Genomic DNA, 22797 nt, shown 5'->3' on the forward strand with positions numbered 1-22797 from the left:
TTAATGCAAACTCTTTCCCCCTCCAAGCCGCCCCTCCCTTTTCTTTCTTCAAAAAAGGGGAAAAAAAGAAATCCCTTCATCCCAGCAGCAGCGGCTTGGGTTCGTAAGGTGAAAATAGTTCGGAAGAAGAGGCAAAAAAATCTTAAACACCGGGTTCATATCTTGAAAAGTTCATTAGAAGAGGCATTTGTAAGATGAGGTACCACTGTAATGTGATTTAATCAACTGAAAAAGTGAAACTGAAAACACCTATTTGAAAACTTATCTTGGTTGGTAAGCCACTCCCACCCAGTCCCATAACCTTTAAGCCACCACCCAGTCACATGATTGTCAAGCCACTCCCACCTGGTCATATGGCTGGCAAGCCAGTCCTACCCGGTCACATAACCATCAAGCCACACCCACAAAATAAGCCATGCCCACAATGTGGCAGTAAAAATTCTGGCAGCCCATCACTGTGGTTTGCCAACCTTGGTGATTATTAGCTAGAGGATTGCCCGGACCCTGCCAAACCTTCAAGAGTCCACCTCTGATCCCAGGATCACAGCAATACCACAACTGTCATAATATAACCCAGTAGCCAAGAGTCCAAATTTTGATCATGTGACCAAGCGGAAGTTGCAAGAGTTTTAAATGTGCAATATGATCGTAATTTCACTTTTTTCATCCCATTGTTTTTTTTATTTTGTCAAACAATTATAGGGTGATAATTTGTACAAATAAAACATTAGATAAGTAATGATAAAAAGTAACAAAAGAAGATAATAGGACAGAGATGGTAGGCACAGTGGTGCACTTATGCACGTCCCTTACAGACCTCTTAGAAAGGGGGAGAGGTCAATTGTAGATAGTCTAAGGTTAAAGTCTCCGGAAAGGGGCGGCATAAAAATCTAATTAACTAACTATAACTACAAATTTTTTAAATTAAATTTATTTATTAAATTTGTATGCCGCCCCTCTCCATAGACTCGGTTTTGGGGTTAGGAGTAGAAACCACAGCATCAGGTAGTGCATTCCAGGCGTTGATTATTCTGTTGCTGAAGTCGTATTCTTTGCAGTCAGGTTTGGAGCGGTTGACTTTTAGTTTAAATTGATTTCGTGCTTGTGTGTTGTTGCGGTTGAAGGTGAAGTAGTCGTTAACAGGACATTTTGGTATATGATTTTATGAACTATAATTAAGTCAGAACGGAGACGATGGAGTTGTAAGTTGTCTAAACCAAGAATTTCAAGCGTGGCGGAGTAATGTATTTTGTTGTGAGAAGAGGAGTGAAGGACTCTTCTTGTGAAATATTTCTGGACTCTCTCAAGTGTGTTGATGTCAGATATGCAATGTGGGTTCCATACAGGTGAGCTGTATTCTAGGATTGGTTTGACAAAGGTGCAATACGATCGTAATTTCACTTTTTTTCATCCCCATTGTAACTTCTAACAGTCACTAGCGGAATGGTTAAGTCGAGAACTGCTTGTATGTGAAACGGGCAGCTATATACATTGAATAAATAAGCAGTGGAGCATTAGAAGAAAACGAACTCCACAAACATCCACCAGAGAATGCAAGAGGACTGACAAAGGTCTATCAAGCATTCCGCACAACAGCCTGAACATCGCACATCACATCCAACTTATATCAAGCCCCTTACCCTCCTTCACAGCTAGTTTCTGAAGGGAGTCCAACATTTCTTGCCTCTTTTCCTCATTCCCCGCCAGGGTAAAGGCATATGCCATCAGAGCCCGGAGGTAAACATGGATCTCTTCCTTCTCGGCCTCCATCTCCAAGAAATGCAAGGCGCTGTGTACCATAATGCCCTGCCAAGGGGGAAAAAACATGAGGCAGGCAATTTACAAAAACCAGATGGGTTCCCCAAAATTGGTTTGTTTGATTCCAGATCTTTCTCATTCCCCACCCGTAATTCAATCAGAATAGAGTTTGAAGGAACCTTAAAGGTCTTCTAGTCCAAACTTCTGCTCAAGCGGGAAATCCTATACCCGGGATGGCGAACCTATAGCACATGTGCTACAGCTGGCGCATGGAGCCATATCTGAGGCTTCTATCCTGGATTAGTTTCCATCCATTGTTCTTGTTCTGCCCTCTGGTGCTTTGGAAAATAAATTGACCCCCTCCTCTTTGTGGCTGCCTTTCAAACACTGGAAACCTGCTATGGTGTCCCTTCTAGTGCTTCTTTTTTCTAAACTAGCTAAACCCAAATCCTGCGAGCATTCTTCCTATGTTTTAGTCTCCAGGCCTTTAATAGAAACATAGAAGACCAATGGCAGAAAAAGGCCTCATGATCCATCTAGTCTGCACTTATACTATTTTCTGTATTTTATCTTAGGATGGATATATGTTTATCCCATGCATGTTTAAATTCAGTTACTGTGGATTTATCAGTCACGTCTGCTGGAAGTTTATTCCAAGGATCTACTACTCTTTCAGTAAAATAATATTTTCTCATGTTGCTTTTGATCTTCCCCCAACTAACTTCAGATTGTGTCCCCTTGTTCTTGTGTTCACTTTCCTATTAAAAACACTTCCCTCCTGGGCCTTATTTAACCCTTTAACATATTTAAATGTTTCGATCATGTCCCCCCTTTTCCTTCTGTCCTCCAGACTATACAGATTGAGTTCATTAAGTCTTTCCTGATACGTTTTATGCTTATGACCTTCCACCATTCTTGTAGCCCGTCTTTGGACCCGTTCAATTTTGTCAATATCTTTTTGTAGGTGAGGTCTCCAGAACTGAACACAGTATTCCAAATGTGGTCTCACCAGCATTCTATATAGCGGGATCATAATCTCCCTCTTCCTGCTTGTTATACATCTAGCTATGCAGCCAAGCATCCTATTTGCTTTTCCTACTGCCTGACCACACTGTTCACCCATTTTGAGACTGTCAGAAATCACTAGCCCTAAATCCTTCTCTTCTGAATTTTTTGCTAACACAGAACTGTCAATACAATACTCAGATTGAGGATTTAATCATTTTAGTTGCTCTTCGTTGCATTTTTTCCAAAGTCTCAACATCTTTTTTGTAATATGCTGACCAAAACTGGATGCAGTATAACAGATGTGGTCCTACTAAGTCTTTATAAAGTGGTACTAATGCTTCACGTGATTTGGGTTCTATGCCTGTGTTTATATTAGCTTTGGTATGAGCTTTTTTGGCTGCTGCCACACAATGCTGGCTCATTCTTAAGCAATCGTTCTGCAGAAATCAAGTTCAGTCAGAGCATTTCATGGTTTATTTCAGAAGTCTCCAATTTTGGCAACTTCAAGACTTGTGGACGCCAATTCCCAGAATTCCTCAGCTACAAATCTTAATTAGTTAATTATTTTTCATTATTTCTAGTACAGGAGAATATTTGTAGCTCGGGGTTGCTCTCTGAGCTTGCTTGTTTTCTGCAGACCAGCAATCAAGTAAACAACATCCCAGGCACAAAATTGACAAAGAAGCCAACAGCAAACAGTCCAACTAAAGAATCTCTAAGATCTCCCCCACCAACACTGACAGGCAAACCACTAGAATATAAACTGACAGAAGACTGCACTCCTTATTGTTCAGCTGGGCTCTATGGTATGAGCCTCCTGAAAATTCAAGGGTAAAAAATTCAGGCACACACACAGTTGAAAATTCAAAGACAATGTTTTTTATCACAAAATTCAAAAGAAACAAAGCACCCCTTTTATATGGCAAAGAGCACTCTTCCCAAAACAAACTTGTAGGCTGTAAAAACCCCTTAAACAGTCCTTAAGTACTTAGCTAGCAGCTGTGAAGAAACGTCACAGCCCTCTTTCTTCCACGAGTTGAAACACATACGCTTTGCTCTGCCTTGGTTTCAAAGTCTTGAAAAATCAACAGAGTCCTGAAACAGCAAGTCACAGTCCAAACCGGTACGATCAGATAATCTCCACACTGCGAGGTCAGCACGCTGCCAATTTAACAGCAGCCCTATTTACTTGAACCCCACCCAACCACAGGCGGACTCCATTATCTCTTATAATACTTTTGAAGCTGTTCTCTCCTATGCATAGCTCTACGCATGCATGGGTCTATCATTATTTCCTCATCCGAATCTAAGGAAGATAAGGATGATTGACTTCTTCCTGGGCTGTCTTCCAAGCCCCCTCCTCCATCTCACCGTCACTTCCTTCTGCAGTGGACAATTCACCGTCTGACTCTGTCAGCAGCAAAACAGGTCTATGACATATTGATGTTTCCCTCACATCCACCTCCTCAGTCCTTGGGGCAGGAGCTGGGCCAGAGCTAACCACAACACTTATTAGCACTGATAATGTTACCAAGGTTGGCTAATAAAAAGTTAGCAAGAAAACAAGCAAGCACCAAGGACCCCTCATATCTTACTTCTGTCCTGTTCATACTCTTTTCAAGCTTTCCTTTTTATTGTTGGAAGCTGCTAAGAATAGATCCCCAGTGAGTCACATGGCAAATAAATTCAACAAATAATAATAATTTTCTTGGCCACAAGATAGTAGTGGTTTGCTCAGAACTAACTTAGAGGATGTTTCCTTACCGTGTGAGACATAGGCAATTCCAGCAAACCTATGGTGATATAGGCTGTAAGAGAAATCCTGTCATCAACTCCACCCTGGAAGAAGGGAGACAAGCAGTTTTAAGCTCTTCTGCCATCTTTCTAGTCCTCTTTCCAAGATCAATATCCCATCACACTCACACAAAAGCAACATCCCACCCCCATCCCCGGGCCTATGCATGTTGTGAGTGCTCCTTGTCCACCTTAGATCACATCAGATTCTGAGGAGGATGAGCCAGGCACACTGGATTTCCTGGGCCAGGGAGGTGGCCAGCTGATGCAGAGAGTGAGAATGAGGGAGAAAGTGACCTGGGTGAGCCTGAGGAACCACTAGAGGGGGCTGATATGACAATGGAGGAGTGGTCCCAGTCAGAGGATGAGGAAGACATTAGAGTGGAACAGTCTGAGGATTGACCCTCACTATAGAAGATTGCTGAGAAGGCGAGAGGAGTTAGTGTACAGACTTAGTTAGAGTTAGTGTACTGACTTAGCTTCTTTGGAGTGTGATTTCACTTCCAGGCGTATAAATGCAAAGGATCTTGGGAAATTGGGTGTGGAGTTTCAAAGTCGTTCAATGGAAGAAATGTGAGACTGAGGGTGTGATTGAACAAGGCTTTAAAACCATGATTTTTTCCTCAATAAAAGGCATTCTCTCCTGGATGTTTGTTGCCAGTAGTGATGGGCAAACCCAACAGTGTTCGGGTTCAGCAAGTTCGGACGAACTTCACGCAAAATTCGGCTGAACCCGAACCCGAACGGTTCGTGGTGCCAAAGCTCCGCCCCCGGAATCCCTTCATGGGAGGGGTTCCCCACCTCCTTTAAAGGGTGCCACAGCAGCACCACAAGCAAAGGGAGGTCCTTTCACGTGAAAATAAAAACTTTTATTTTCACGTGAAAAGACCTTCCTTTGCTTGCAGCACCGCTGCGGCCATGGAATCCAGGAAGTGATCACTTTGACATCCTTAGCAACCTGCCGGTATACGTGACGTCAAAGCTCCACCCCCGGAATCTCTTCGTGGTATTCCCCAGCTCCTTTTGTGCCTCCCTCCCAGCCTCCCGACCGGCTGACAGCTCCCCGGTGTTCGCCTTCCTCCGCCACCACCGGCACCTGGCTCCTCCTCCTCTTCTCAGCAGATGACAGCCGAGTGGTGGCTTTCGCAGTGTTCGGCACAAACGCCGAACTAAAGCATGAATTTTTTAAAAAATTCAGGTTCGGGTCCGGCATGCCGAACACCACAAAATTCAGTATGGACCTGAATTGTGCGGGTTCGGTTCACCCAACACTAGTTGCCAGGACTCCAGTGAACAAAATCCATATGTTTAAATGATAAATGGACTTTGTTATCTAAGGAATGCTGATTAATTAGATTAATTAAATCTAAAACTAAAACCCATTAAAAAATCCAGTCATTCCCATTCAATCAATTTCTCTCAGTCCATTCATTGGCCAAAGAACCTAATAGCTCCAAGCCTGGTGATATAAGTGAGTCTTGAGACTCTTGTGGAAGGCAAGGAGGGTGGGGACAGTATGAATCTCTAGGGGGAGTTGATTCCAAAGGGCCGGAGCCCCCACAGAGAAGGCTCTTCCCATAGGCCCCGCCAACCGACATTGTCTAGTTGACGGGACCGGGAGAAGGCCAATACTGTGGGACCTAACCGGTCGCTGGGATTCATGTGGCAGAAGGTGGTCCCGTAGGTATCCTGATCCGATGCCGTGTAGGGCTTTATAGGTCATAACCAGCACTTTGAATTGTGTCCTAAAACCAATTGGCAGCCAATGCAGTCCGCGGAGTGTTGGAGAGATATGTAGATGTCTGGGTAAGACCATGAGTGCTCGCGTGGCTGCATTCTGCACAATTTGCAGTTTCCGAACGTTCTTCAGAGGTAGCCCCATGTAGAGAGCATTGCAGTAGTGAACCTCGAGGTGATAAGGGCATGAGTGACTGTGAGTAAAGACTCCCTGTCCAAATAGGCCCACAACTGGTGCAACAGGTGGACCTAGGCAAACGCTCCCTCATCACAGCCGAAAGATGGTGTTCTAAAGTCAGCTTTGGATCGAGGAGGACATCCAAGTTGCGAACCATCTCAGAGGGGATCAACAATCCCCCCACCGGTAATGGATGGACAGATGGACATATCCTTGGGAGACAGTACCCACAGCCACTCCGTCTTGTTTTTGGTCTGAAAGAAGCTTGACCCTGAGCTTACTTCCAACAAAATCATACTCAAAACTATCACCCAACAAATATTCCCCCCTCAGTACCTTTAGTGCGTTGTTCAACAGAGAGCCTATATTTAGGAAGGAACCGTCTCCCAACTGCTTGAGTGCCAGGAAAAGCTGAGCATCAGTGATATGTCTTTGGTCCACGGAAATGAAGGCCGCCGCCTGAGTGAAACTCTTCAGCACAAAAGTGGTCAACCTACAAGATAGGATATAGGAGAGTTTTCATTATTTCCTTGTATCAAATCTTCTGGTGTGAGGTCTTCTTCAGATTCTTGATCCACAAAGAATTGTTTTCTTCACACAGAATAAGGAAAACGATTCCCGGGGGACCATCCTGGAAGATCTGACAACTTACTGAACTTCTGAGACGGAACTTTTTCATGAGCCTTAGAAATGGCTTCTCTTGTCATTGGACAAAATGGACAAATTGACAATAGAATTAAAAGGACAAAATGGGTCGGATTATTATAAGGTTTGGACTAAATGGTACAACTGGATGAAAAAAATATAAGAGAAAGACAGTGTGACAATGTGGAATCGGGATGATGGAAAGATATGATGCATTGTAAATAGATATTTAATTATCAAAGCATGAAATTTAAGATGTAGATCTGTAAAAATGATGTTTAAAGATTAAAAAATGATTAAAAAATGATTTTAGAAAAGAGAAATGGCCTCCCTTGTCTTGGATTAATATAAGGGGGTGAGACAAGAGTGAAGCCTAGGCATCAGAGAGTTATTGTTAATGGCGAGTATTCTGAGCAGAGACAGGTTACAAGCGGTGTGCCACAAAGGTCTGTTCTGGGTCCTATTCTTTTTAATATGTTTGTGAGTGACATAGGGGAAGGTCTGGTAGGGAAGGTTTGCTGTTTGCCAATGACTCTAAAGTGTGCAATAGGGTTGATATTCCTGGAGGCGTCTGTAATATGGTAAATTATTTAGCTTTACTAGATAAATGGTCAAAGCAATGGAAACTGAAGTTTAATGTTTCCAAATGTAAAATAATGCACTTGGGGAAAAGGAATCCTTAATCTGAGTATTGTATTGGCAGATTTGTGTTAGCAAAAACTTCAGAAGAGAAGGATTTAGGGGTATTGATTTCTGACAGTCTCAAAATGGGTGAGCAGTGCAGTCAGGCGGTAGGGAAAGCGAGTAGAATGCTTGGCTGCATAGCTAGAGGTATGACAAACAGAAAGAGGGAGATTGTGATCCTGCTATGTAGAACGCTGGTGAGACCACATTTGGAATACTGTGTTCAGTTCTGGAGACCTCACCTACAAAAAGATATTGTCAAAATTGAACGGGTCCAAAGACGGGCTACAAGAATGGTGGAAGGTCTTAAACATAAAACGTATCAGGAAAGACTTAATGAACTCAATCTGTGTAGTCTGGAGGACAGAAGGAAAAGGGGGGGACATGATCGAAACATTTAAATGTGTCAAAGGGTTAAATAAGGTTCAGGAGGGAAGTGTTTTTTTAATAGGAAAGTGAAAACAAGAACAAGGGGACACAATCTGAAGTTAGTTGGGGGAAAGATCAAAAGCAACATGAGAAAATATTATTTTACTGAAAGAGTAGTAGATCCTTGGAATAAACTTCCAGCAGACGTGGTTGATAAATCCACAGTAAATGAATTTAAACATGCCTGGGATAAACATATATCCATCCTAAGATAAAATACAGAAAATAGCATAAGGGCAGACTAGATGGACCATGAGGTCTTTTTCTGCCGTCAGTCTTCTATGTTTCTATGTTTCTGGAGGTGAGGAGCCTACAGAGGCTATAGATCCCCCAACTGGAGATGTGCAGCCCCCAACTGGGGCTTTGCCCGGGTCTGAGGATGAGGAAATAAGGGAACCGATCCTGAATGTTCAGGTAAGAAGAATGAGGGGCCAACAGGAGCAGTTGAGGAAGATCAGGAAGAAGACAGCTGTGTACAGCTGTGCATAATACACATTCCCCAAGAGTATTTAAGGGGAAGGGTTTTGAGAGTGCTCTTTGCAAGGAGTCAACATTCGAGACTTCGGAAGAGAAACAGCTTGTCAAGCGTATTTTGTTTGACAAACTTGGATTAATTGCTGGTCAGTTATAGAGCTAAATTCTTGTCAGTGACTGTCCGCTGAGAAGCAAGAGTGTGTGAGTCGTTCTCTTGTCAATTTGGCCTCATGCCCGGATTTTGGCAAAGGCAGAGACTTTGTTTTGTTTTAAAAAATTGTGTGTGTTTGTGTTTCTATTTTTGGGGCTAATTGGCTGCTGTGCAGGGTAGAACAGTAAGCATACTATAAGTCATCACTGTGCAGAAGCCATATTATTATAGAGTGAGTAATACAAGGACAGGAAATACAGCACAGGAACAATAGAGATGAAACCTAGTGTGGCAATGTGATACAGGAAACAACTACAATAGAGAGGAACAATAGAGCGGCACCTGCGGCTTTCTCCTCTCAGCCTTCTGCATATAAAGCCCCCCTCCATTTTCAAGTAACTATTTTAAAGAAAAATAGTGTCTTATATATAGAAAAGCACAGCATCTTTTTGCTGCTAGTGGAAAGGGAACAGTCACATTTAGCATTGTTTTTCCATAGAACAAAGAAATCTCACCAGGTATTTCCCATTGTTGGGAAGTAACTTTCTCCAAAGGTGCTGTAGGAACCATCCAGATGCTTGTAGTTTAGTTGCCTCTGATAGCCTAAAGCAGAAAACTAACATGAATAGTGGACAGAGAGCCATGCAGAAAAAATCCAATTCAAAGATCCTGCTCAAGTTTCTCAGTCAATTTGATTCTGAAATGGGATTCAACAACTGTATTTTCTGTGTATAAGACACACCTTTTCCCTCCCTAAAAGGCTGATAATTAGGGTGCATCTTATACTCTGAATGTAGTTTTTTTTCCAGCCCTACCTAGCTGTTAACGATCTTCCCAACTCTTACCGTGCAGGCTCTTTCATTGTTTCTCTCTGCTAAGAATGTTTTCCAAGCCCTGTTTGTTTCATTACTCTAACTTGCTCTGAGTAAGTTTCTTTCCACCCCTAACCAGGTGCTAACAATGTTCCCAGCTCTTACCAGCTTGCAAGCTCTTTCATTGTTACACTCTGCGAGGAATGTTTCCCAAACCTTGTCTTTGATTTTTTTTTCATTCTCTATTTGCTCCAAATGTTTCTTTCCAGCCCTAATCAGATGCTGACAATTAATGTATTCCAAATCCTGCCTTTGTAGGGTTTTTTGTTCATTGCTTTACTTGCTCCAGATATTTCTTTCCCACTCTAACCAGGTGCTGTTAATGTACCCAAGCTCTTTCATTGCTACTCTTCCCACCAAAGTGCTGCCTGTTTATCTACTCACAGTTGCATGCTCTCAAAGTGTTACGTCAGCAGGATCTGGAGCAGGAATGGGAGCTCATCCTGTCATGCCAGAGGTGGGCTCCTCTTGGTTCGGACCAGTTCACCCGAAATTGTAGAGACCCACTAGTGACATCATGATGATGTCATGGAACCAATTGTTTCATGGGTGCTGCCATCTTTCTTTCTTTTTTACACTCATTGTCTTTATTAGATTGTGGCAAAGGACCTACGATATCCATGACTTCTTTAGATAAAGAAATGGGGCTAAAATATTTTTATTTCCATATGTGGAAGGCTCTATTCCTTTTTTTAGCTTTACTGACTGGCACACAGAGCAGGTCTTGCAATACTATCAACTCCACAGATAACCCCTCCTCCCCCCCCCCCCCCATGTTAGTATGTTTGGTGTTAAGGTCTGGTATGGGCTTTGCTTTCCTTAACCAGGATTGTTGGCTTGATCATTTCTACAAGGTCTGGGCTTTGCAAGGACCAAAGCTCCCTTTTCATAGCCTCCTTTTTAACCAAGGCTTGTTTTCTTCATAGAACATATTAAACTGCTTGAGTTTAAGCCACTTCAGTTTGACTGCCCCCTTGTAATGAATATCCCCTTCTTTGGATATCCACCTTGCTTTATGGATATCCTACCGGCACCATTTGTCAAGGGTTCTCTTACATACACCCAAATCAATGGGTTGCCAGAAAAAAAAATTGCCAGAAAGCCGACACAACTCCACCTAGACATACCCTCGCAAGCACTTAAAGGTTTCTACTTTATGTTTAGTATATTTCCCCAATTCTACTACTACTCTTTTTTAATTATTTTTTTTGATTTTTTTTTCTTTATTTTTTTTCTTCTGAGCATGTGCAGAAGCTGAGTTTCCAGCACAGTGCATGCATCACCATTTAGTTTTCACTTTTTTTCTTTTGGATATTTTTTAAAAAAATCAATACTGCACATGTACGTGCGCATGAGACGCAGCCACGCAGTGTAGGAGAAAACTAACTGGCAGTGAAGTAATTTAGAACCCACCCCTGCATCACATTATATATGGGTCTCAAACTACCAGCCTTCTAAGCTCAAAAACTTAACCACTAGGCCACTGTGCCCCTTCCTTAATCAATACCAGTGATCAATCTGTGGATTAAGTCTTTGAAAGTACCTAACCTCTGTAAGAAAATGAAGAAGGGAGATATCACATGGGATGCTTCTCACCTGTAACTAAATATCCAATGGCCTTGGATTTGATCTCCTCAGTCAGTTGTCCAGTCTTATTGAGATAGTTCAGGATGTAGATATTGGGGGCAAAGAGGGCCATGTTCTGCTCCCCACAGCCATAAGGCATCTTGAGAAGCTGATGGATGTTCTGTATCGCTCCCCCTAGAATGTCTCCTGCAATAGAGAAAAATGGAATGGAAAATAGGGGTCATTAGAAGATTTTGGAATGGGTGTGTTGCGGGTCGGGAAGCTCAAGTCCAGAACCAATGAAGACCAGATAATTCTGGAAGAAAATGACACAGTAGAGCTGTAGAAGAATGGACATTTAGGAGGATGTCTCTGTGCGTCTCTTCCCAAGGCAGAAGCAGTTTAAATGATACTGCTGACATTGCTTGTGGAGAGATGGCAAAAGACATTTAAGCCTGACCCTATGAGAGAGCTTGTGTTGCTCATCTCTAAATTACCAAAACTGAGAATCCCCAGGTAGAATGTTTCTAAGATGATCAAGCCAAGGACCATCCAGTTCATCAACCTGTCCAATGGTGGACAAATAAGCAGAAGCTGATAACCTCTGGCGTTTTAATCAGCAAAGTTTCATTTTGTAGAATAACAGAATGACAGAGTTGGAAGGGACCTCAGAGGTCTCCTAGCCCAACCCCCTGCTCAGGCAAGAGACCCTATACCAATGATGATGAAGACTCCGCAGTCTGCATTGGTTGCCGATCAGTTTCCAGTCACAATTCAAAGTGTTGGTTATGACTTATAAAGCCCTTCATAGCACCGGACCAGACTATCTCAGGGACCGCCTTCTGCTGCACGAATCCCAGCGACCAGTTAGGTCCCACAGAGTGGGTCTTCTCCGGGTCCCGTCAACCAAACAATGTCACTTGGCGGGACCCAGGGGAAGAGCCTTCTCTGTGGCGGCCCTGGCCCTCTGGAACCAAATCCCCCCAGAGATTAGAATTGTTCCCACCCTCCTCGCCTTTCGTAAGCTCCTTAAAACCCACCTCTGCTGCCAGGCATGGGGGAATTGAGATACTCTTTCCCCCTAGGCCTTTACAACTTTATGCATGGTATATCTGTATGTATGTTTGGTTTTACAATAAGGGTTTTTAACTTTTTATTGGATTGTCATATGCTGTTTACTACTGTTGTTAGCCACCCTGAGTCTATGGAGAGGGGCGGCATACAAATCCAATAAACTCAAATCAAATCATTTTTTGGTTCAGGTGCCAAAAGGCTGCTTGCACATTATTATTATTATTATTTATTAGATTTGTATGCCAATAGCATGCAATAGCATCCGTGCCAATGCCTACACCCAGAATGCAATACCCTCCCCCATGCATGCACACAACCCCTGCACTGTCCCCTAGCGCATGCACAAAAAATCCCTCCCCACATCATATGTGCACAGGCCTCAGTGAACCCTCCGGACTTCCGGTACGCACATTGAGCTGTTTTTTGCTCCTCCTGAGAAAGCCTCCTGAAACCTGGGGATGGTGAAAAATGGTCCAATCAGAACTTCAGAAATGAACTTCCATTAGGCCCGTTGGACCATTTTTTGCCATTCCCAGGAAAGCCTCCTGAAATGGCCCAACAGCCCAACCGGAAGTTTGTTTCTGAACTTCCTGTTAGCTCTTTGGGCTGTTTTTTGCTCTCCCCAGGCTTCAGGGGGGTTTCCTAAACCCTGGGGACAGCGAAAATGGCCCAAATGAACTTCTGATTGGGTCATTGGGTTTTTTTCACTGTCCCCAAGACTCAGGAGGGTTTCTTAAAGCCTGGGGAGAGTGAAAACAGCCAAAAACAGAGCCCAAAATCATTGGCACGCATTGGAGCTGATACAGGGCAATGTCTTGGGTGCCCTCAGACATGGTTCCACATGCTATCACGTTCAATTTTATGATTTAATAAGGCAAAAGATGTACAAACATGATGTCTGGAATCAAAAAAGTAGATTAGAGAAAAAAAGAAAGGAAGGGGCTTTGAAGAGCTAGGATGAGAGTTGCTATTTTTATTATTATTATTATTTATTTATTGGATTTGTATGCCGCCCCTCTCCACAGAGTCGGGACGGCTAACAACAATAGTAAAACAACATGTAACAATCCAATTGAATAGAACAACTAAGAACCCTTATTATAAAAACCAAACATACACACAAAACATACCATACATAACTTGTAATGGCCTAGGGGAAGGAATATAGAAACATAGAAACATAGAAGACTGACGGCAGAAAAAGACCTCATGGTCCATCTAGTCTGCCCTTATACTATTTCCTGTATTTTATCTTACAATGGATATATGTTTATCCCAGGCATGTTTAAATTCAGTTACTGTGGATTTATCAACCACATCTGCTGGAAGTTTGTTCCAAGGATCTACTACTCTTTCAGTGAAATAATATTTTCTCACGTTGCTTTTGATCTTTCCCCCAACTAACTTCAGATTGTGTCCCCTTGTTCTTATGTTCACTTTCCTATTAAAAACACTTCCCTCCTGGACCTTATTTAACCCTTTAACATATTTAAATGTTTCGATCATGTCCCCCCTTTTCCTTCTGTCCTCCAGACTATACAGATTGAGTTCATTAAGTCTTTCCTGATACGTTTTATGCTTAAGACCTTCCACCATTCTTGTAGCCCGTCTTTGGACCCGTTCAATTTTGTCAATATCTTTTTGTAGGTGAGGTCTCCAGAACTGAACACAGTATTCCAAATGTGGTCTCACCAGCATTCTATATAGCGGGATCATAATCTCTCTCTTCCTGCTTGTTATACCTCTAGCTATGCAGCCAAGCATCCTACTTGCTTTCCCTACCGCCTGACTGCACTGTTCACCCATTTTGAGACTGTCAGAAATCACTACCCCTAAATCCTTTTCTTCTGAACTATTTGCTAACACAGAACTGCCGATACAATACTCAGATTGAGGATTCCTTTTCCTTTTCCCCAAGTGCATTATTTTACATTTGGAAACATTAAACTGCAGTTTCCATTGCTTTGACCATTTATCTAGTAAAGCTAAATCATTTACCAGGAATATCAACCCAGGAATATCAACCCTATTGCACACTTTAGAGTCATCGGCAAATAGGCAAACCTTCCCTACCAAACCTTCCCCTATGTCACTCACAAAAATATCCTAACTCCCCCATGCCTGGCGACAAAGGTGGGTCTTGAGTAATTTGTGAAAGACAAGGGGGGTGAGGGCCATTCTAATCTCTGGGGGGAGTTGATTCCAGAGGGCCGGGGCCGCCACAGAGAAGGCTCTTCCCGTGGGGCCTGCCAAACGACATTGTTTGGTCGACGGGACCCGGAGAAGGCCAACTCTGTGGGACCTTATCGGCCGCTGGGATTCGTGCGGTAGAAGGCAGTTCCGGATGTATTCTGGCCCAATGCCATGTAGGGCTTTAAAAGTCATTACCAACACTTTGAATTGTGACCGGAAACCGATCGGCAGCCAGTGCAGGCTGCGGAGTGTTGCAGAAATGTGGGCAAATCTAGGAAGCCCCACGATGGCTCTCGCGGCTGCATTCTGCACGATCTGAAGTTTCCGAACACTTTTCAAAGGTAGCCCCATGTAGAGAGCGTTGCAGTAATCGAACCTCGAGGTGATGAGGGCATGAGTGACTGTGAGCTCCCTGTCCAAATGTGCTATGCTTACCAAGCACACAAAATGTCGCCCTGGCAGACCCTTCCACAATGTTTTCTGGCAACTTCAAAGAAAGAGGTGTTGACTGTGTATCTCCTGGAAGAAAACAGAACATAGATGGTGATGGCTGGCCTTCAGAGTTTTTTTTTCTCAGCTGGAGTATTCAGAACAAAAGGAGATCAAATCCTACATTGACATTATGGTTAGAAACTCCAGGGTCTAATCACTCCGCCCTCAAATCCTCTAACCCCACCCCCGCCCTACAAATTAAAAGTGGCTTTTCCATTACTGGGTCTCCTGATTTCAATCTCAAGCTTTTCCTCCTGACTGTCAAATGCATTAAATTTGGGGGGTGTTCCATAAATGCTTTCCCACCCCACAGCAAATTCCTTAGAACATCGAATAACAGAATTGGAAGGGACTTTGGAGGTCTTCTAGTCCAATCCCCTGCTTAGGCAGGAAAACCTACATCATTTCAGACAAATGGTTATCCAACATCTTCTTGTGTTGGAGTATTTGCAACTTCTGGAGCCAAGCTGTTCCATGATTAATTGTTCTAACTGTCAGGAATTTTTTCCTTAGTTCTAAGTTGCTTCTCTCCTTGTTTAGTTTCCACCCATTGCTTCTTGTTCTATCCTGTTAAATGGAGTTGGAGACACCTATTCTAGTTTAACCTCCTGCTCAAGCAGAACACCCTCTGACATTCTGGAGAAATGGCTGTCTACGCTCTTCTTAAAAACCTCCAGTGATATAGCACTAAAGGCAAGTTGTTTCACTGGTTAATTATTCTCACTTTTTAGACTAGCTAGGAAAGCAACCTTCTTTAACCATTTAACTATTAACCAGACATGGGTTTCAGCAGGTTCTGACAAGTTCTGGAGAAATGGTACCGGAAATTTTGATGAGTTCGGAGAACCAGTAAATACCACTTCTGACTGGCCCAGTCCCCATCTATTCTCTGCCTCCCAGGTTCCAGCTGATTGGGAAGGAAGGGAGATTTTACAGTATCCTTCCTGTGGAGTGGAAATGGAAGTACCATTCCCTTGCCATGTCCACCAAGCCATGCCCACAGAACTGGCAATGAAATATTTTGAATCTCACCACTGTATTAACTATTTAGTAAATATTAACTTGGTTAAGGTTTACAGCTCGCTTAAAGAAACTTTAAAATTCCTCCACGTTACCAGAAAGGGGGCTAGATTTTGGTACCCTCGGCTCTAAAACAAATCATCCTCATCCATTTAATGCTGTGGTGTCATACCATGTGAACAGAGAAGAGAGTTGAAGGCCACCTCTTTCTCGATCCCTTCCGGCTTCACCAGACAGACAGAAAAGAAGAAAAAAAGGGAAAGTTAGGGATGAGTACTGGAAACTAAAAAAAACCCCAAACCCTGCAGAATTACATGCAAAGGACGACAAAGGGAAGAGTGGTGAAGATAAATTAGAATCTAGACAACCTTATAATCAACTATGATAGTTTGCCAATGAGATGTGATTTCTCTATATCAGTAACACAGGAGGACCTTCTAAATATAAGCAGTATTTCTGGAACTTGTCTTATACCCCAAAATAATTAAAAGAGTATCTGAATTTACTGCCCAACATCTCCCCCAAAATATGGAGAGATATTTGAAGTTTATGAAAGTAAAATTCTGAAGTACCAGCTGAGAGATTGAAGATTCCCTTTGTCAGGTCAGCTTAAATGGTGGCACAGTGGTTAGAATTCAGTATTGCAGGTTAGTTTATTTATTTATTTTATTTATTTATTTTGTCCAATACACAACAATATCCAATGAAGTTTATAGAGGTTATACTCGAGTAAAATATATTAGAGAAAGAATAGAATTGAAAATTTAGGAATAGAATATATCAAATAGAGAATAGAAGGATAATATGAGGGTAGTATAAGAAGATTAGAATAGAAGAATAGTAGATATGATATATGAGATATAGGAGAGACAATAGGACAGGGGACGCGAGGCACACTAGTGCACTTATGCACACCCCTTACTGACCTCTTAGGAATCTGAAGAGGTCAACTGTGAATAGTCTGAGGGTAAAATGTTGTGGGTTAGGGGAAGATACTACAGAGTCCAGTAATGTGTTCCATGCTTCGACAACTTGATTACTAAAGTTGTATTTTTTACAGTCCAATTTAGAGCGGTTAATATTAAGCTTGTATCTGTTGTGTGCTTTTGTGTTGTTGTGGTTGAAGCTGAAGTAGTCGTTGACAGGCAGGACGTTGCCGCATATGATCTTGTGGACAATACTTAGATCATGTTTAAGGCGTCGTAGTTGTAAGCTTTCTAGACCCAGGATAGTGAGTCTAGTTTCGTAGGGTGTTCTGTTATGGGTAGAGGAGTGAAGGGCTGTTCCGGTGAAGTATCTTTGGACATTTTCGAGGGTGTTAATGTCCGAGATGCGGTATGGGTGACAAACAGATGAGCTGTATTCTAGGATGGGTCTGGCGAAAGTTTTGTAAGCTCTGGTAGTTAGTTAGTAGTTAGTTCTGCCAACTGCTAGCAGTTCAACTGAACCTTCCATCCTTCTGAGGTCGATAAAATGAGAACCTAGATTCTCATTTTACTGATCTCTGGATAAAACCTCAGCGTGGGGGAATAAGGAGACATTGTAAAACTGCTTAAAATGGATGTAAAGCACTATGAACAGTGAAGTGCCACATTTTCCTTTCCCTATCGGATCAGTCCTGGAGGCCGACGAGGTGTGCACGGGAGCGGTGGCGGGCATGCAAACACAACCCATGTAAGAATTGGGTGAAAATTGGCAAAAATTGCCAAAATCTTGCAGGAGGACGTTCATATCACACTGAATATTGACAGCCCCAGAGACATTCAGAGAGATTTAGTAATTAAATAGTTAAATGTGTGTGTTTCTTTAAGATCCACCTATTATGATGTAATATCCTGCCACATCATCATACCTCATATCCTTCTTTATGCTCTGTTGTTCTTTTATTCTCCATTCCTGTTCTAGCTTCCATCATGTGAAGGTGTATTTTTACTTTGTCCCTTGTGACATATTTGTTTTGTACTTTTATAATAAAAAGAAATCTTGCTTTGAGAACAAATGACTGGGCTCTCAGTCCATCACCTCCGCGATGGGTTAGTGTTCAAACGGACGTTAATCACAACCATCGTGACAGTTCACACGTGTGAGATTTCGGCATGCACAAAAGCAAAGAAAGGCCAAAAATTGCCGATTTTTGCTGAGGCATATTCTTGCACGGGGGGAGCATGGGAGCACGTGTGGCATGGTGGGGATGCATTTCCGCTAATGGATCGGCATTCTGGGCATACCGGGAGTAGCCAAATACTGACTATATGTCTAACTGCAATTGTTATTGCTAAAGATTAAGTTATTAAAAAGAGGAACAGCTTCATGTTGTTTTCAGTGTTTGTTTTCATCTTTCCAAGGACAGAGAGCTAAGCAAAAAAGGATCCACAGCTGATAAAATCTGGGTAAGTTATATAACAATCTAGGAACTGACAGGCTAGATGCACTATTGATTTGATTTTTTTAAATTCTGTAGACTAGTGTTTCTCAATTTTACATAGCATGGACTTTGAGTCCCAGAATTCCCCAATCTGAGTTGCTATGCTGCATGATGGCTGGGGAATTTTGAGAGGGTTCACCCATCTTAAAGTTGCCAAGATTGAGAAATACCAAGTAGTTTAATTATTATTAGGGATTGAGAAGAAACAGAAAGTGATAACTCTAGGAAAATGAAAATCATGTAATAGAAAGATGGATTGGTGACCCAAATTAATTTTCAGGAGTAGACCAGTTTAAAATTGGATGCATTTGAAAACAAGAATACAGTGGTACCTCTAATTAAAAATGCCTCTACTTAAGAACTTTTCTAGATATAAAACTGGGTGTTCAAGATTTATTTGCCTCTTCTTAAGAACTCTTTTCTATTTAAGAACCTGAGCCCAGAAAAATTTCCTAGGAAATTTGAGAGCAGTACGACGGCCCGGCCAGTTTCCTGTCGTTCCCCCTTTAATCATGGCCATCTCGGGCTTTTCTGGGGCTGCCAGAGGAGCCTTTTGATGGTACTTAAGGAGGCTTTGGCAATCCAGAGCAAAGAAAGTTTTTCTGGGCGCTTGGAGAGGGAATAAACCTCTGCCAGTGCCCAGAGAAAAGAAACGCTCCCTTCGCTCTGGACAGCGTCTATCCTCCTCCTCTTCTTCCTCCTCATCCTCCCACCTAAATTCCGAACTTTTATTTCTTTCCGAATGGGTTTGCACACGTTATTTGCTTTTACATTGATTCCTATGGGAAAAATTGCTTCTACTTTCAAACTTTTCTACTTAAGAACCTGGTCATGGAACAAATTAAGTTCTTAAGTAGAGGTACCACTGTATTGCTTTTGTGCATTTTTTGCATGTTCTTCACTATGCCCAGTTCACGATTAAACCATCCCACCTACCTCAACTAAAAGTGTTTTGATCACAACATCTTTTTGCTTTAGGCTGGGTATTTCCACCACTTCATTCCCACAAAGCTGATCTGAGCTCACAGTCTCGGCAGTGACAGTGAAATTCACTTCACCTAGGACAAAAAAGTCACCTGGTCACAAATCTGTTATACAATGCAGTTAAGGACATCCAACTTAAGGATACCTAAAGTCCTCGGAGAGGGGCCGCATAAAAATCTAACAAATTATTATTATTATTATTATTATTATTATTATTATTATTATTATTATTATGTTGATACAACACAGCAAACGAAATCACTATGCTGGATTTCATATTTCATCACCAGTCGGGCACTTGCCAAGCACCTAGGACTGCGTGATGTAGCGGCGAATTATGTTTGCCGATCCCAGTAAAGCGGCCTTTTGCAATTGACAGATGGAGAGTTTGTCAATTCCGATGGTTTTCAAATGTCCGCTGAGATCCTTTGGCACTGCACCCAGTGTGCCAAGTACCACTGGGACCACTTTCACTGGCTTATGCCAGAGTCATTGCAGCTCGATTTTTAGATCTTCGTATTTCACTAATTTCTCTAGCTGCTTCTCCTCAATTCTGCTGTCTCCTGGGATTGCGATGTCGATGATCCATACTTTCTTTTTCTCCACAATCACAATGTCTGGTTCAGAATTCGGTCAGTCTGAAGTCGGAAGTCCCACAGTAGTTTTGCTTGCTCATTTTCGACCACTTTTTTGGGCTTATGATCCCATCAGTTCTTTGCCACTGGCAAATGGTAGTTCCGGCACAAGTTCCAGTGGATCATCTGTGCCACAGCATCATGTCTATGCTTGTAGTCAGTCTGTGCAATCTTTTTGCAGTAGCTGAGTATGTGATCGATTATTTCATCTGTTGTTGTTATTATTATTATTATTATTATTATTATTATTATTATTATTATTATTATTATCCATAGTCTCCCGATTGTTAAAAAGGGCACACCGTATTCTCTTTTCATGAGCTGATTAAGCACTGAAGCTATGCATTTTAATATACAGCTAGTTTTCAACAGATCCTGGAAGCATTGTGAATCTTCAGCATTTCACCGCTTTGGAAGAAGGACAGTGCCATCCGCCATATTTAGGAACAGACAATCCATTTGTAAGCACGAGTTCCTACTTCAACACGAATTTCTGTCAGACACTGATTTACAGAATGGAACCCAGGGTCTACCTATAAATTATAGTAATTTTCTACCTTAAGTAATTGCCCATTGTAGATAGGAATTTACCAAAAAGTCTGATAGGGTTATGTCTAGCCTTTTGAATATTGTGTGTTTGTAGATCTCTTCTTTGGGAAGGTTTGTTAAGGTTTACATTTAGTAGTTGAAAACAGTGGTGCTGTACAATGAACCAGAGCATACAATTTATTTCTGTAAGCCCCCCTGAGTCCGCTAGGAGAAGGGCGGCCTATAAATTTGATCAACAAACCAACAAACACAGTTATAGTTGATTGTTTGTCCCGGCTCCTGTGTGAGGCAATCTCCACTGTGATTGGCTGCTGTGGGTTGTGGGTGGGCTTTTCCCTTTTTCCCTGTCACGCTGTGTATTGCCAGCCCCAGAGACATTCAGAGACATTCAGTAATTAAATAGTTAACTGTGTGTATGTTAGTTAGCTCCACCCATTATGATGTAAAATCCTGCCTGTCATACTTGCATCATTTACTTTCTTCTCCGAAGAATCCATCTTCTTTCTTTTGTCTCTAAAGATGTAGCACGCATAGAAGATGCCTTCATTAGGCATTAGATATATTTTCTTATTTTCTAATAAAAGTAACTTCGTTTGAAAGCTGTTTCTCTACTTTAATCCATCGACTCTCAGATTTGATTTATTGTAGTCCACGCGGGCTATAATTCGTCTACTAAATCGGTCATTCCCCACCATTTTTTCTTCTGTGCCCTAATGATTTACCTCACAATGTAGTGATGTGCCTGATTATCTTGTTTGCTATCAAGAAAGGTGTTAAATATATTTATTTATATAAAACTACAAGTTTATGTCAGCATCTCTTGACTCCATTTGGATACCTGCTGTGCAATTCCCAGATAGAGTTTTAGAAGATTATTTGCACACAACTTTCTTATCCAAAAACCTTTCTTCACACAGTCAATTGATAATCCAGGAAGAACTGAGATCTAGCAACACAACCATAAGTCAAAAGATTGATCATTTTGAGGAATTGTTGGGGGAAAGATCAAAAGCAACGTGAGGAAATATTATTTCACTGAAAGAGTAGTAGATCCTTGGAACAAACTTTCAGCAGACATGGTTGGTAAATCCACAGTAACTGAATTTAAACATGCCTGGGATAAACATATATCCATCCTAAGATAAAACACAGGAAATAGTATAAGGGCAGACTAGATGGACCATGAGGTCTTTTTCTGCCGTCAGTCTTCTATGTTTCTATGTTTCTATGTTTCTAATTATTGAGCTTTAATCTGAACTACTTCTTCCAGTCTTACTTGGTATTTATTCCATAAGCTTTTGGGTCATCAAAGTCCTTTCCCTATCAGTCAGGCAGCACCCATTGGCCTGGTTTGAGTATCCTAGCCAATTTGTTTTTGAAAGCAATTACCGTACTTGGACTGCTAGCTACAGAGCCGGGGTGGCGCAGCAGGTAGTGTGCTGTACTGCAGGCCACTGAAGCTGACTGTAGATCTGAAGGTCAGCGGTTCAAATCTCAGCACCGGCTCCAGGTTGACTCAGCCTTCCATCCTTCTGAGGTGGGTAAAATGAGGACCCGGATTGTGGGGGCAATATGCTGGCTCTGTTAAAAAGTGCTATTGCTAACATGTTGTAAGCCGCGCTGAGTCTAAGGAGAAGGGTGGCATAAAAATGGAATGAATGGATGAATGAATGAATGAATCAATCAATCAATCAATCTCTTGGTAGTCATTTTTATTCCAGAGCACCTTGCATTTTTCAGCTATTCTTCATTTCCATGTGTGTTCATTGGAGGATTAAGTGAGCAGGGAAGAATTACTGGGTTGTTGAATTCCTGATCACAATTTTGAACCTTCTCTGACTTTGTTAAATGTGCTAGCACAATTTTGTCATTATCTGAAACAAGTAGTCTATTCAAGAATGCCTGCTCATCTCCAATTTGATTTCTCCATACATCTTTTTAAAATGATTAAAAATTGTTGTCTTTGTAAGCCACCATGAATTTTGAAAGTTCTGTGACATGCAAGTTTAAACTACAATCACCATCTCCATTATCCTCCTCTTCAATTTTACAAGAAGGGATAACATGGTGAAAACATTACTGATCTCTTAAAACTTCTCTCGGTCCAAGATATTCAAAACCATGTTCTA

The 22797-nt window shown here is 41.9% G+C and overlaps 1 protein-coding gene across 1 annotated transcript in view; it reads right to left on the bottom strand.

Moving 5' to 3' along the window:
* LOC139159655 (alpha-2-macroglobulin-like) overlaps positions 1-22797 on the bottom strand; it is a 105111-nt gene that overhangs the window by 13689 nt on the left and 68625 nt on the right. The window contains exons 21-28 of the mRNA XM_070736968.1: positions 19437-19558; positions 16248-16299; positions 14999-15082; positions 11327-11503; positions 9374-9461; positions 6812-6968; positions 4531-4605; positions 1641-1806 (exon numbers count right to left, since the gene is read on the bottom strand). Coding sequence (XP_070593069.1) covers positions 1641-1806; positions 4531-4605; positions 6812-6968; positions 9374-9461; positions 11327-11503; positions 14999-15082; positions 16248-16299; positions 19437-19558 — 921 coding nt within the window. The remainder of the gene's footprint in view (positions 1-1640; positions 1807-4530; positions 4606-6811; positions 6969-9373; positions 9462-11326; positions 11504-14998; positions 15083-16247; positions 16300-19436; positions 19559-22797) is intronic.

This window comes from Erythrolamprus reginae, chromosome 2 (assembly GCF_031021105.1).
Source record: "Erythrolamprus reginae isolate rEryReg1 chromosome 2, rEryReg1.hap1, whole genome shotgun sequence".
Taxonomy (NCBI): Eukaryota; Metazoa; Chordata; class Lepidosauria; order Squamata; family Dipsadidae; genus Erythrolamprus; species Erythrolamprus reginae.